At 41.0% G+C, this 15,818-nt stretch overlaps 1 protein-coding gene across 4 annotated transcripts; it reads left to right on the top strand.

The window, feature by feature from the left end:
- The first annotated feature begins 1,347 nt into the window (after positions 1-1,347).
- sh3rf2 (SH3 domain containing ring finger 2) lies at positions 1,348-15,371 on the top strand. 4 transcript variants are annotated; one of them, XM_026358158.1, is made up of 12 exons: positions 1,348-1,442; positions 1,689-1,762; positions 1,936-2,368; positions 4,601-4,870; positions 5,728-5,823; positions 6,890-7,270; positions 12,951-13,072; positions 13,237-13,407; positions 13,610-13,884; positions 13,969-14,273; positions 14,406-14,710; positions 14,810-15,371. In XM_026358158.1, the coding sequence occupies exons 3-12, from the start codon at positions 1,937-1,939 to the stop codon at positions 14,988-14,990; spliced, it is 2,538 nt and encodes an 845-aa protein (XP_026213943.1). In that variant the 5' UTR covers positions 1,348-1,442; positions 1,689-1,762; position 1,936; the 3' UTR covers positions 14,991-15,371. The 4 variants fall into 4 exon arrangements, with proteins under 4 accessions (XP_026213943.1, XP_026213947.1, XP_026213944.1 ...); XM_026358159.1 differs by having other exon boundaries at positions 1,371-1,487; XM_026358162.1 differs by lacking the exon at positions 1,689-1,762 and having other exon boundaries at positions 1,353-1,442.
- Positions 15,372-15,818: the final 447 nt, after the last annotated feature.

Raw genomic sequence — 15,818 nt, 5'->3', positions numbered from 1 at the left:
GAGGGGGGAGAAGGAGGCCCAAAAAAAAAAAAAAAAACAGCAGGAAAGGCAATGCTGAGACAGATCACACTCGATGAGTTAGCGGCACTCTCTGAGTAAGACAGCATTTTAAATAAAACATGAAAGCTGGAGAAGAAGGCGCTCCTCTTTATACAGCAACTTGTGACAAGCCATGATATTCTGAGAGACAGCACCCCGAGCTGAGAGCTATCCCCAGGGGGATCCTTCCCTATCCATCAGATAGATTATATATCAGAACCATCAAATATGGTCCTTCATCCCACAGCATCTCCTAAGTGGAGGCCAGACTGACCGTGTGGCTGTAAGAAACTGATAAGGATTTATGTACAGACTTCCTCTGAGTAGCGAAACACTTCCAACTGTGTGTCTTTGATTGGATGACAGGAGATCCTTAACTCACAGATGGGTGCACTCTTTCAATCCAGAAGAAACATTAACAAACCAAAAACAAGTTCTGCTCTGCCAGAGCCATTAAACCGTGAGAGGCTTGAGAGGAAGGGCCTGTATCAACATTGATATGAACATGTAAATAAGTCATGGCTACTTTCTCTCGCTCTTTTTCTGTTACTCCCTCCGTAAAAGGCATGTGTACATTTTTAGATTTCCCCGAGTACTGCTGACGTGAAGAAAGATATGAAAGATTCATGCATGTTTAAAAAATTCAAACAGATGTCCTGAACCTTCTGTACATAGCCAATATGGATTAATTATTTAGCCTCGGGATGCAAGAAAGGGAATTTGAGGTTTGGACCGTGCAAATAAAAACCAAAGACAAATTAAAGAAATGAATAAATACAGTGATTATCATTCTCCAGCATGCGACTCTGCAAGTCCAGTGAAGGTGAATATTCTCAGGCATGCGTGAAAGGGATGGAGGATGATGGATTTCCGTTCATTCCAGTGGGATTGGTGTGGATTGTGCTGGCACTGGCTGGTGAAACTGCAGAGCTGGTCAGTGAATGCACCAGCAGAGGGAGACTGTGTTACATGACACTGCACTAAACTCTTTAACTCCACTTTCCATTCTCACTTTGTGTTTTACTAGAACGTAATGGGTCTGCTCAGACAACTAAATACACATAAAATAAAATGACATTAACAAAGAATAAGTAAGTGAATTAAACTAAATTGCTATTGGAATAAATCAGCAGGCAGAATATATCAGTTTAAGTATTATTGCAAAATAGACACTAAAATGTATTATTTTTTAAGCAGCCTATTTTTTATAAGTTTTCTAATTTATAATTGCACCATGATGCCAAATCGTCATGTCATTGAAGGTAACGATGTCTGATGAAGAGCTGCTGTGAAGGGTTAAACTCGGTCGGACAGGACGTTGAAATCCGAGACATTTCCTGATGAATTAGTCTGACTGTGGCTGAGTCCGTGTTCACGGGATGCGTAAAGTCGAATTTCCTCAGGTGGGATTCATACATTCACAAATGTTGGCAAGTTTGTTGAAAAAGGTGACACGTCTGTCCTGTCCTGTCCTCTCCTGTCCTCTCCTGTCCTGTCCTGTCCTCGGTCGTACTATTCCGTCGTGAGCGCAGCGCGTCGCGGCGAGCAAGTTACGCATTTCCTAGTTGGAGTGTTGTTTTTTTTTTGGAATATCGCCCTGACAGACAATAAATACATATGTAAGTATTATTTTGTATGTGTTTTTCTAGACTGTGGGATCGAGGCAAACGTGGGAATGTTTCTTCTAACGCGGATGTTTCCTGTCGCTCACCTGTGCAGCCAGGTGAGCTGATACCTGTAAGACAGGTGTCTTGTCTAAGTCATTTAACTTTATCAGACTTTTTTGAAGTGATAGTAGTATCTTGGAGTGGTAAAGGTTGTTATGGAGAAGGACTTTGGTCGGTAAGGTTGTGACACTGTTGAACTGATCTGGCTTTTCCTTCTCTCCTCTGGCAGCATGGTGGATTACAAAGTTTCAGATGTACCAGAAGCACTAGACTCAAAGAGAGGTGTCCCTTTTAAAATGGAGGAGCTGGCTCTCATAGCCTTGCTGGAATGTCCTCTGTGTTTGGAGCAACTGGATGCGTCAGCCAAGGTCCTGCCCTGCCAACACACCTTCTGTATGACCTGCCTGCAGAGGCAGGAGGCTGCTCACTCCCAGCTGTTCTGCCCAGAGTGTCAAGCCCCTGTCCCGTTCAGGACAGTGGAGGAGCTTCCTGCAAACCTCCTGCTAGTGCAGATCCTGGAGGGGCTTCAGGGCTTCACAGAGCCCAGCAGCAACAGATACACAGCCCGTTATTCAGTGCCTGTGGCCAGGGGCAGCGTGGCTGCCAGGGAGAGTCAAAAGAAGCAGGAGAGTCAATACAAAGAGATACAAGGGAACAATGAGGTCAGTGCACAGCCCTGACCTAACCCTCTGCATATCTAATCTATGTAATTTTCTATCACAACAACATTGATTATATCTGGAAGTTTAGTCACAACATACAGTGGAAGAAAAAGTATGTGAACCTTTTAAAATTTCACAGTTTTCTCCACGAATTTGCCATAAAATGTGATCTGACCTTCATCTAAGTCAAGAGTGTTAACAAATATAAAGTACTCAAAGTAATTACACAAAAAAAATTCTGATGACAAGGTCATAGCATATTATAATGAAAACATCATCCTAATTATAAAGTATGGTGTAGGAAACATCATGATTTGGGCCTGCTTTGCTGCGTCAGGGTCAGGCCAGCTTGTAGTGATTGGGGGGGGAGGATAAGTTTATCAAATCATTTTTCAGCATAATGTAAGAATGTCTGTACATCAGCTGAAACTCTGTAGAAGTTGGGTGATGCTACAGGACAATGACCCCAAACACACAACAGAGTGGCCTCAGAATAACAAAATCAAGTCTGAGCCCAGACCTCAAGCTAATAGAGATGATATGGAACGATTTTTTCCACTATCACTATGAGGTTTTTATGGTTGTTCTCAATAAAGACTTGAAAGATCAGAATCACTACAATAATAATAACAAATATTATTATATTTGTTAATATTATTGACTTCGATAAAGATCAGATCACATTTTATGACAAATTAATGCAGAAAACCATGACATACTTTTTTTTGCCACTGTATGATCTGCTCTGTTCTGCTCTTTAGTTTCTAATGTTTTCCACCTACAGGGACAGTGCGTTGTTAGAATGTGAGCCATCTCAGTATAATATATGCAAAATCTCTGAGAGGTTTATTTTACCTCATGGTATTTATTGCCTCCTCGCCCAACCCTGTGATGTGTCATTGATTAATTCCTTCACACTTTGTGGAATAGTGTGGTATGCCTTCACAGTGAACAGCTGAACTACAGAAGCACTGACTCACCAAACTTAAGTGTGATTTTTTTTTTTTATATATCTAATAAACCTTCAGTTGTATGTTCTGTTGTCCAAGCCTACAGGACTGTCAGATAACGTCTCCAGTATTTATGCAAAATTAAACAGCAGTGAGAAATTTTTAAACCCGTGTAGTGACTAAAAAAATTAAATGAGCTTTAGTAAATCATCGCGCAGTATTAACACTGATGTTTTCTTCTCTGGGGTGATGGGAAACACAAGCTTGTCTTTTCAATAGTTCTGACTTGAGAGCGTGGAGAGTTTAGTTTTAATCCATAGCTAGAGTTCAGACACAGTTCAAATAACTCAGCCAAGTTTGTGAGGGGAAGTTCATGATCATTCTGCCATTTAGACACGCACGTCGAAAACTGCAGTTCAAAATATTGTGACATAGTTTGTTCCACCATCGTCTTTTCACTGTAGGGCCAGATATCACCTGATTTTATGTTTTTTTATCTTTAATAAACAAAAGAGCACAAAGTTGGATTCATTCGGTGCTAGTTAAACACTAAAAACTCACACTACGTTACTTTTTAGCTTGAAGTAATTTTCGCGCATCTTGTAATAGCTCAAGATCTATAAAGTCATTATTTTACTCATATAAATAGTCTAATAACCTACAATAATATCTGAAATGCATTATTAAAACAGTATTTTGCATATTTCTTTGAAAAACCTGGCTAGACCTGAAATTAGCTTGTGTTATTGAATATCCAGAGATACATTTTATACATCTTTTTTAGGTTACATGTATTTTGAAGCATCATCATTAAGTATCTTTGTGTGTTCTTGTGCAATTTTCCCTTAGCATAAGTGAATAAGTAGAAAAAATAAAACAAACATTAACATTAACGCCTTTGATAATATCTGAAAGGGGAAAAAGGATGTTTCATATTAAACGCATCCGTGTATCTAAGTAGATAAGATCATTAAGAATACGCTGAGGTTTCTCGCTCCGCTTGCTGTAACATCAGACTGTGATGAGCTAAATGAGACACACTGTCACTTATCCTAAGTGAAACCTGTAATGCATATCACTGATGCTTAAGTTAAACTTCTGCAAAGTTGCTGATATAACAGTTTGCGACAGTTTAGTTTTAGTAGAAACACGCTTTAGCCCCTGGAAGTGTTATCGCTACATTTTCTCACAAAGCCAGACGTTGATTTCATTATCTTTTGAAATGTAGATTCAACGCATCCTTTACAAAGTGGCTGACATGTCCTTTTTGTCTCTTCTTCAGCTTGCTGTCAGAGCCTCGATGCGTAAGCAGCGAGGTGATATGTCAGGGGAGCTGGTCCTCACGCCTGCTAACAGTATAGCCCCGAAACGCAAAGACGATGAGAGCTGGCAGCGCGCAAACCCTGGTGACAGCAGCAGTGCTTCTGTCACTGCCAGCACGCAGCAGCCCCTCCAGCCATCCCAACCAGCGGCTCTCTGCAGGGCGCTGTACGACTTTAACACAGGAGAGATTAATGTGGAGGACAGTAAATATTGTCTCAGCTTCCTCAAGGTCTGTTTCTCAAACTAGTGATGAAACACAAGAAAGAACCATTTATTTTCACTGGGTTTAGTGGTCACCTGTATATGCACCCTCTGTCCTTTAAAATACTAAAATACCTACATACTGGTTGTGTTTTTGGGAGATAAGGGAAACAGGGAACGATGTGGTTACATGACACGCTCACTGTTAGGGCCCCAGCGTTCTACTAGGAGCTTTTGATTAACCAAATAATGTTTTGATTTACTGAAATAAAATGGATAAATCCATCATTTCTGAAAACATTTGGGAGCTGCATTTAATGATGCAGTAGTTCAAACACTTGAGGTCCTACTCAGATCAAGACGAAACATTATTAGAAATATGGTAACTTAGCCACTTCACCATCCCTCTGGTGCGTCTTTGTTGAACAGGAATTTGTCTAATAGGTTTAGTTCTAATACAGTACTGGCATACTTCTACAAAATTGTCTTGGCTTTTTGTTCTTGACTCTTTTGAGAGACTTGTGGAGCTGGAGGCTCTGACCTCTGCTGCACTGGTTGTTACTTACCCTCAAATATTTCAGTGGCTGTTATATAAGGACCTTGAGTACTTGTGTGCTTTCCATTAAAGCACACTTGAACTCGCCTTTTTTTTTTTTTTAATGCAGTTGGTCAAATGGTTTTTAGAGCAGGGGCCAACTGCAGAAAGCACACACAAAGGAGTGGATGTCACATGCTGCAGAATAGACACATGCCTCGGACAGTATCTGTATCCAGGACGGCCGCACTCTGCTTTAACCACCTTTTTTTTTTTTTCCCAGGTGTCACCTCTTCACTTTCTCTGAGTTAAGTTCTCTCTGTGTGTGTGTTACTTATGCTGGTTTACAGGGAGACATCCTTACTGTCATCAGACGGGTGGATGAACACTGGATCGAAGCCAAGCTAGGGGACAAAGTTGGAATTTGCCCTCAGCAGTTTACAGAAGTGAGTCTTTCTTTTTTTTTTCCTTCCTTCATTCCTTCACTGTTTGAATGTGGGTTGTGGCCTTTTCAGCATGATCAAGGTTGACACCTGACGTTTGGCACTTTGGAACGACAGTGGAGCTCTTGTAATGAATTGAGCCATAGATGTCGTCACAGGATCTCATTAATTCCAGGTCGCTGCCAGGTTGCTACATTGATTTTTTTTTTTTTCATTCAAAATTTTGAATCATCCATAAATGTCACTCCTGTGCTGCGAGTGCTGAGGCAGGGAGCAAATCTGCAAAGCCCAGCTTTGTCTGCAGCTGCTCATTAGTGTGTGACTATGTGGCTTACTCAGATGTAGGGCTTGCTCAGTTAGCTGGCTGCCATTTGTTTTCCTCTTGTACTTTCTGCCTCCCGGAATTGACTTCATCCACATCGAGGAAAATTAGTTTCTCCAGTGGGGTTAATGTGGTGCATCATTCAGTTCTTGTTTACTTCCCTCTCTTGTCAGCTGTTTTGCTGTTTTAGTGTTTTCTTAGTGTTTCCTCTTCTCTTATTAGTCCTCTCCTGCTTCCTTCGGTCTCCAGCCCCGCCTCAGTGACGCTCCTCATCTTTCTCTACCTCTGTACTCTTTATTCTTTCATCCTCCTCTCCGCGCTCCTCTCTGAGCCTGACTCTCCTCATATTGTGCAGCCAGGCATAAAGACACAGTAATGCTTTCTGTGCTTGGGTGGCATAACAGCACATCACTGTGGGGAGTGAAAGCATTAACCCTGCCATCCCTGTCTGTCTGTGTTGTTCCTGTCTCAGCACCAGTCAACCCTTCCTGGCTTATTGGCTGGTACTTATCCTCTTGTCTGCCTGCCTCCCTGCCTGCCTGCCTGTCCAACAAGTTGTAGGGGTGAGTGGAGTAGTGATAAGTGGGTGTATTTAGACAGCCGTTTTCCTGATCAGCAGGAGCACAGGTTGACAGGCGCTAGCAGCAGGTAGAAGTGAGCAGGAGAGGATTTTCTTGACTGAGGATTGACTGTTCTCTGTGTTAGGATTAATCCAGATATATTTTTTTATGTATTCATCTCTTTCAGCCAATCTCAGTGGCTGCCAAACTGCTAGAGGAAAAGAATCGGAGGGTGAGTGACTCAGCAGAATCTCACTATCGGACTAGGAGCGGGGGCAAAGACAAGGCCACTGACGCATCCAGCAGGACCACCCATTACGGAGTCCCTCAAGTTCCAGCAAAGACAACCATCACCACTTATTTGCCCCTCTCAAGCCAACGGAGACATTCTGCAACCAGCAGTGGCAAATTTTATCAGACCATCGGTACTGTCAATAACTTGAATCACCAGGGTGAGGCCCATCGCCTCTCTGTGTCATCTGGTGCCCGGGGTCACTCTCACCACTCCAGAGAGAACTCGCATCGAGTCAGACGGCACCCTAACACCACGTACAGACACCTGTTACAGGTGAGTCACACGCCAGCACATGCATCTCTATGCATATGTGATACTTCACCTCATTGTTTATCTTTATCATATTGCTGCTCTAAAATGTGTTTGGCTCGCATCATTTGCTATGGTTTGGTTTAACGCAAAACATGTTGTTGGCAAAAGCTTTTTCCCTGAGATGTTTTTATGTGAGTCACAATGGGATCAAGTTGTCCTCAGGGGTACAGGGAAGGAGCCATGACATTAAGCTTCAGGAATGAACGAGAGAGGCATCGCCCTTGTATGGCTGCTACATAAATAAAGTTGCTCTCAGCCCTCATGTGGAAGAGGGCTGTAGATAAGAACAGACCGAGGGCATGGGGTGAACTGACTGAAACTTTGAGAGGTCTTTAATCATGGGTCCTGGGACATAAGCCAAGGTTTTTACTCAAAAATGGATTGTAGTTTAATAGTGTCTGTGTCCTTTTCTCTCTATTGTCATATTCCTAAAGAAAAGATAAACTTTTTCTTTTAATATGACCAATATGTGCTGCTGCAATGTTTAAAGACTTAAGTAATTTCATGGCAGGATGATGGATAGATGACGATGAAACAGTTCCATGAGACAGTCTTGTCCAGTATTTTTATTTTCCTTTATGAAACATGGCCATTGTGGGACCACAGTGTGCAGTGTTTATGTGTAGCAGTCGAGCTGTGATGTTGGAGAGGGATCAGCGAGGCTAGTTAGAAGAATGTTTAGAGTACGGAGAAGCAGGAAACATCATAGAACATAGAAAAACTGTAACTGTTCCGTGAAATGCTAAAAGGATATTAATTAATTAAAGGGTTTAATGGATTTATTTCATGTCTTGTATACAGATGGACATGTTGCCAATTATTTACATGTAATAAAAGTACTGGGAATACTGTATTCAGTGATACCTAGTTACTAAAAGCGGTGCCAACATAAAAGTCTCTGCAAGGTTTAATAATGTAGCCTGCTGCCAAGTGACTTGATCCCTGAGATAATTATTTCCTTTGATTCAGTTCTACCCTGCAATTATACACGTCAGAGTAGAAGAATGCTGAAGTTCATACAGGTTACAGAAACACCAAGAGACAAAGGGAAGGTGGAGGAAACTTTAAAACAGGATCAAATGTAGAGATAAGAGAGGAAGGGGGAAAGGTGAGGGGAAACACTGAAAACAAAGATGGCGTTGGAGCACTGGGAAGAAAATCAGAAAATAAAATGTAAGAGCCGCAAAAAGAACAACAAAAGAATTAGGAAGGAGGGGAAAATGAGAGATAGATGTGGAGAGTGGGAGGCTTGGAGAGTCCCTCAGTGTGTCAGCTTATCTCTCTCGTTGCTGATGATGATGAGTCACTGGTGAAGTTGGTTACATAACAGACCCCTCTCTCCTTTGCATTCAAACTTCTTCCTCTTCACTAAGCAGGTAACACTCACTTTCACATCAGTGGGCCAGTAATAGCAGACAAGCCACGCATTTCCCTTTTTACGGGAGCGGAGGGCTCTGTCCCTAAAGCCGAGCCTGAGCTCTCAGCTGACCAAGCCCGGCATGCGTGCTATTCTTAGTGCTGCATCCCATAAGCTCTCACCTCTGGCTTCACTGTGTTACAGAGAGATGCAGCCTCCCACCAACTGTGGATGAAATTGTGTGTTTTAGTGTGAATATTGGCGTGGTTATATAAGAGCAAAATTTAGGATGGAAATAAGCCAAAAGTTAAGACGTCTTCAGCAAGCAACATAGGACGGTTAATATGGATATTATTCTCCATGGCACATTAAGATACAAGTAAAAGTCAGCAACAACTACTATGAGTTGCCTGTTTAAATGAGCTGAAGTGATACATTAAGTTATTAAATAGTTATAAAAAGGTAACTATGAGCAGCACCCTGCAGATTAACATGCACACCTTTCATAGAAGACACAACAATCTTAAATTCAGTCTGGATTTGAAGGACTGAATTTGTTGTTTGTCAGCTAAAGAATATATCGTTCAGGCAAAACAAGAAAATCGGGCTCTTGCAAACTGTCCAGTCATTTTTCTACTGTTCTTTGACATTTTAGGACTGAAGATTGATTAATTATGAAAACTGGTGAAGTTAAGTGAAATTGATAAGTTTAAGAATTATTCATAGTTGCAGCTAACGTAACACATTCTGTTTAAACTTTTAAAGCCACCTACACAGGTGTTTTCCTCCTCAAGCCTGTGTAGGCATGTGCACACTGTGCTTGATTGATCTGCTGCACTCTGCTGTTGTCACTGTCTCCTGTTGTTGCTCAAACCAACACCATTATTTAAAGGCAATTCAAGCGCTAAGAGCTTCAGCTGTGGAAAGTGAAACACATGGATCTAGATGTTTATACACAGAAGGTCATATTGTTATTCCAGATATAATAAGGCAGTATAATTACAGTCTTTATAATTACCCCAATAAAGATCCTGTCCACTGTAAACTCACTTTCCCTTAGCATTGGGAATTCATTGTGACTCAAAATATCAATTTTTGAATAGAGGACATTTCATCAGATGTTTCCTGCGTTGAAATGTTGTGGGCTTAGAGTGGGCTTGTCATGGCTGGACATCTGTTTGTTCAGATATAATTTCTACACATCCTGTTATTTACCACAAGTGTCATGTTGCTTCATGGTTATCAAAAACTATCTCTTCTGTTGTACCTGGAATATAATTTAAAGAAATATGTTCAGCTTCTATGAATATATTATAGTTGCCGTCAAGCATGTTTATTCTGTTAAAGTAAAGTTAAAGTATATAATCACTAATAAATTTAAATTAAAATGAAATAAAAACAATTAAGTAGTTAAGAAGACATACAGTGTAATCTTTTTGGTCAAACATCTGAGGCATTTCTCAAAATGCCCCGAGGTCTCATGGACCTTGATCTCGTGGTTATTGTTGATGTCAGCGAGTCTGGGACAAGTCAAAGCTGCCTACATTGTGTTTGCTGGTGGTCAGTCTGTGCAGAGCTGGCTCATCACAAACAAATGTAATGTTACTGTTTAATAGGCGTAGGTGGTCATATTTTTCATAACATAGCTCGTTCAATATGAAAATGAGTAGTGTGGCTTTGCAGCGCACATTTTCACATTGTGATAGCTCCTCAGCAATATTGCCTAAAACAACTCTTAAAATACTGTACGTTTGTAATGTTTTAGTGTCATGCTTTTTAATATTAATGTTTATTTTTTGTTGTGACAAGATGAGTAACAAAAAAATCCAACCAATATAAATAAATAAATAAGTAAATATAAATAAAGGCAATCATTGACTAGCGGCCATCCTGTAGATCTCGTTTGGACATTTACCATGTTTATATGCAGATATGACCTGACAATAGGCTGATGCATTGAAGGACGTAATTAAAGTGGCTCTGTTTGTCTTTACTGACAGACTGCGATTATTTGCTGTATGACCAACAGCAGAGATGCTCTCTCTATATAAATATAGCCACTGCCACTGCTGGGTCACTGCACCTGGCCATTGCGTGACTGCAGCACAACTGAAGCAGGATCTTTGTATCTGATAAAACCCAAACCAAGAATAGCAAAAGGACACAGAGTAATGAAAAGGACTAAATAATTAAACTAGAGGAGAAAATAGTTTTTGAGTTTTTGCATTATGCTTCGTTTTTAAGAAGACGGCTGTATTTTGCTGTCACATAAAGCTTTTCAACTTAGTCACCTTTTTCCTCAGTTCTACTCTAAATGGTAAACTCACCTCACTGCCTTTGACAAATAAGACTGCACTTGTGCCATTGTTTTCATCCTAATTATGATATTTTGTACTTCTCTGGCAGTTTAATGGCGGGGCCTTGCAACAGTAACAATAGAAAAACATGCATGAGTGTGTAGTCTTATGGGTTAGTCGAGAAAATAAGAAGTATTTATTAAAGATCGCTCAAATGGGCACTCAATTAAGAAATTAGGGATTAAGCATCATACTGTGTCATTAACAGTTGTGAGACACATCCCTGTGTCACTCCCAGACAGTGACTGACTGTGCCAGGTCTGATTCACAGCGTGCTGACTTCAAGCCTGTCAGAGTCCCTTAAATCTCATCTTTAAAATGAAAAGCTTGTATATTAGTTTGCAAAAAAAAGGTCTGTCATGCCATCATATGAATACGTACTGTTACTGTATGTTTAACAGTATGGTTGAAAATGCATAGTTTGGAGTGAATCAAAGGATATTCAGAGAATTATATTTAACATATGGAAAGGTGCCAAAATCTGAATAAACAAGTGAAGGTCACTGAAGGTTTTGATGAAAATGGAAACAATGTGAATCATACGACTTTTACAGTTATTAGTTCTCAGAGCTAGATCTGATTCAACACCCACTGGAGATTCTGACCTGAGCTCTTTCTCCACCCCCATCATCAAATGATCAAACAAAACAATATCTAGTTGATCTAGTTAATGTTACATTTTTGAGATGGAGGAATTATACACAAAAGTACCAAAATGTCATATTAAAAATTAAAAAGACACAGCCGTCCAGGCGACAAGGTGACACCAGCACAAAAGAAACACCAACAGCATGAAATCTTAAAATCACTCCTAGTCAAACCTAAAAATGAATTATAATTCTGGTTCTACAACTTTTTATCTACACGGCTTTGTGCAAACTGTAGATGGCACCAGTGTTCTTAAGTACTGACTTTCTCCTTCAGTGTCTTTATTAGCCACTGGAAGAGAGGCCGTTGCTTACTTACACATTACTCTGGGGTTTCTTGTGACATCCTGCACTAATACACAATTTTCGTGTGATCTTTATTGGTGAGAAATCCCTGGGAAGGGAAACAATTGTGTTGAATGTTCGTCTCATGATTTGCCTGACAGTCATTTTTGTGCACAATTCTTGAGCATGAACAACAATAAAGTGGCAAGAAAAAGTATGTGATTTGCCATAAAATGTGTTCTGATCTTCATCTAAGTCAAGATGATTAACAAATCTGATCAAATAAATGCAGATCTTTCATGTCTTTATTGAGAACAACCATAAAAACCTTACAGTGCAAGTGAAAAAAAGTATAATGATGACCTCAAAAGAGCTAATTGGAGTCAGGTATGAGCATAAGTTAAGAAAATTAGTTCGGAGGTGTGGACTAGAGCTACTTCGACTGACAAAAATCACCTTTTTGAGTTTTCTCCGCACATAAAGAATAGGATTATGGGAGCCATGCCTCGCTGATCATTCAAGATTGTTTTCTGACCACATTTCTTCCTCGCAGATGATAGTTCCCCACGATCCTTCCCGTTTTTAATGATGCGTTGGACAGTTCTTAACCCAGTTTTAATATTGTAGTTTCATCAATCTCCTTAGATGTTTTCTTTGCTTGATGCATGTCAATAATTTGACCCTTCTGAAACAGATTAACATCTTTTCTACGAACACAGGATGTGTCTTCCGACATGGTTGTTTAAGAAATGAGAAGCTACTGACTGCATCAGTTAAGGTTAAATAACTTGTTGGCAGCTAAAACATAATCATCCATGTAGAGGCTGCTACCTATTTGCTTAGTTAAATCCAGGTGGTGACTTTTTTGGGACGGTGTATATAAAGGAAGTGACAACAATAAGCACTGTTATGTTTCATGTGGGTGTATGAGAAATAAGTGGCCAAGCTTCACCTTTTGAGTTTTTTATGATAACTTTGGATCCACCCTGTTTCAGAGTGAGAAAAAAATGACCAGTGAGACTCCACCCGCCATCTCTATGGCCCTGGTGAGTCCTCAGATGTCTTCTGCCTCTGCAGACAGTAGAAACGCCTCCACACAGCAGCTCTCCATCAGTGTGTGAGTCACTGTTTTATATATCACATTAATGGTATGATAATGTAGGATCACAAGTGTTGTGAATAGAAAACAGAACAACAAACATTCCAGTTTGATAAAAATGTACCATCATTTGACTAAACTGTATATTATAGAAACTGCGACAACTCTGTGTGACTTCTCAGGTGTGCCGTCCTGTATTCCTACAAACCTCGACGGCCAGAGGAGCTGGAGTTGAGGAAAGGAGAGATGGTGGGAGTTTACGGACAGTTCAAAGAAGGCTGGCTGCGTGGGTTATCACTCAGAACCGGCAAAGTGGGCATTTTACCCAGCAACTACATCACACCTGTGCTCAGGTGAGAGGCTCTTTAGCCCCCACTTTCTGACTGCAGAAAATGTGGGGCTGGGGCATTATTGGATTGAGACAGCAATGCAAATGTTTAGGTTATTCATATATGAGGACTACAACACTGGCTGGAGCCTGGTTCAAATAAAATGTCTTTGCAGTACAAAATGATGTAGGTGCTAGAGAGAACGTGTCTCATTGCCTCACTGCAGAACCTCAGCTCGGCTTCTGGAGACCAAAGCAGCCAGTGTGTCCTCACAGCACAACACAGTAGCTGGAAAGAAGACTACAGCTGCCAAGAATCCCGCTGTGGTCCTTGCTCTTGATAGGGTGAACGCTGATGGAACAGTATACCCAACAGGACAGGTTCCATCTGTCCCGAATGGAGCACAGCATGCTGTGTCATCTACCGGTACTGGAAAACCATCCTTTCATCGAGGCTCACAAGGTTGGGATACTGTGAGGCGTATCTTTAACCCACACAGAGGCGAGTGTGAAACAACCTCTAATGTTTTGATTATTTTAAAGGTTTTGTCAGGTCCTTAAATAATACATTGCAAATTTTTTTTAGGTTTTAACCGTTCATCTCATACGTCCAACTTGAACATCCCATCCAACTCACAGCACTTTGCACAAGTTCAGGCTTCCGGCTACTCACCTGCCATGCAGAGGAAGAAAAAAAGCAGCATCATGTCCAACTCTAGTCGACCACTGGGCTGGATGACTGAGCCAGCAGCGCCCTCTGCTGCTGCAGTCCTAAAGGGCATGGACTTCACTGCTTCACTTGAGGCATCACTACAGCATGAGAAACAGCCTGTCAATGGACCTCAATCAATTCTAGTCAGACCTGAGTCCTACAAGAACAATATAGACAAGGTAATGTCCGATTTACTGGGAGGAAATGTAGCTTAATATGTCTACAGTTATGTAGTAAGTATGCATTATTTAAACACTTCTAAGATGACAGTTCAACTTGTGACCTGCAGTAAATATTTTTTACTTCCTTAGCCTGTAAAGTCAGTGCGGTTCCTCAAAGAAGACGACTCCCCTCCTCCCAGGCCTCGAACCTACTCCTGGTCATCAGGAAGTCAGGTGCCCTCTAACTACCATTCAGGACCCCTTCCATTAGAAGTGTGGGCCCCGTCGCTGACCTTGGGAAGAGACGGACCAGGGATCATTCTCAAAGAAGGAAAAGCTCCCATTCTCAGGAAAGGCCTTGAAACTACTGTCTCTGATCTAAATTCTAACCTGCAGAAGCCAGTATTGTCACAGCCGTCCCTATCAGCTGTATCAGCTCAGTTCAGCCCCATCAGGTATGTTGGATGTGTTGTTTGTTCTTGAAAATAAAGGGGAGTAACTGGTTACTAGGCTATTTAAATCTGAAAATTTTCTGAAAAGCTTTTTTTTTCCAGACACAGAGTGACCACAACACACCTAGCCCAGACAGACTCAGAACTCAGTCTGCTTCAAGGGGAAGTCGTCCTCGTCCACAGACCTCGTCCTGATGGGCGGGTTCTGGTTACTCAGGAGATCAGTGGGCAGACAGGGTTATTCCACAAAAGTGTTATTCAAGCCCTTGAGAGGCTCAGCTGACTGCGTAGGACTACTGTAGTAGTGTATATTTATATAATCCATGTCACTGACCTGCCGAACAACAAGCTGCATGTGGAGGTCCAAAGGATAATGCTGCCAAATGACGTTCAAATGAAAGACGTGTTTATTTGTGTCCTGAGTGCATATGACAGTGTGATTACATTCTTCAGAAAAGCGTTTGTGTCTTTTAAGGTGTGCATGTTTGTGACACGTGCTACTATAAGATTTTGCACAAAAATCCATCTAATGACAGTTCCTTGTTTAATAGCCCTGTTACACACATTAGTGAGTGCCTTTGTCAAAACCCACGAAGAAATTATATTTAAATACATTTAGAAAAATTATATGGTAAAATATCTGTACTTCTAATGTGGTAATAAACTGTGCTTTACTAAATTATTAAAACATTAGTTTGGTGTCTTACTTTAATGAGTTGACTAACATCCATCCATCCATTATCCTAACCACTTGGCCTCTCAAGGGTTGCAGGAGTGCTGGAACCTATGCCAGCTGTCATTGGGCAAGATTTTTTTTTCAATTCAACACCAAATCTCACCAGAAGTCACCTCAAGGCACTTTACAGTGTTTAATGTTTAAAACCTTACAAAATATAACCGTAACAGAATTGTATATCCAAAACTCAACAACGCCACTTGAGCAAACACAAGGCGACAGTGGAGAGGAAAAACTCCCTTTAGAGGAAGAAACCTCCAGCAGAACCAGGCTCAGGGTGGGTGGCCATTTCCTTTGACTGGTTGGGCAAGTGGAAAGAGGAGAGAGAAAAGAACAGCAGGCAACAAAAAACAACAAGAAAAAACATTGTGCAGG

Source organism: Anabas testudineus, chromosome 10 (assembly GCF_900324465.2).
Source record: "Anabas testudineus chromosome 10, fAnaTes1.2, whole genome shotgun sequence".
NCBI classification, from domain to species: Eukaryota; Metazoa; Chordata; class Actinopteri; order Anabantiformes; family Anabantidae; genus Anabas; species Anabas testudineus.
Note: the sequence above shows the minus strand (reverse complement) of the source record. Positions and strands in the feature narration are given on the sequence as shown.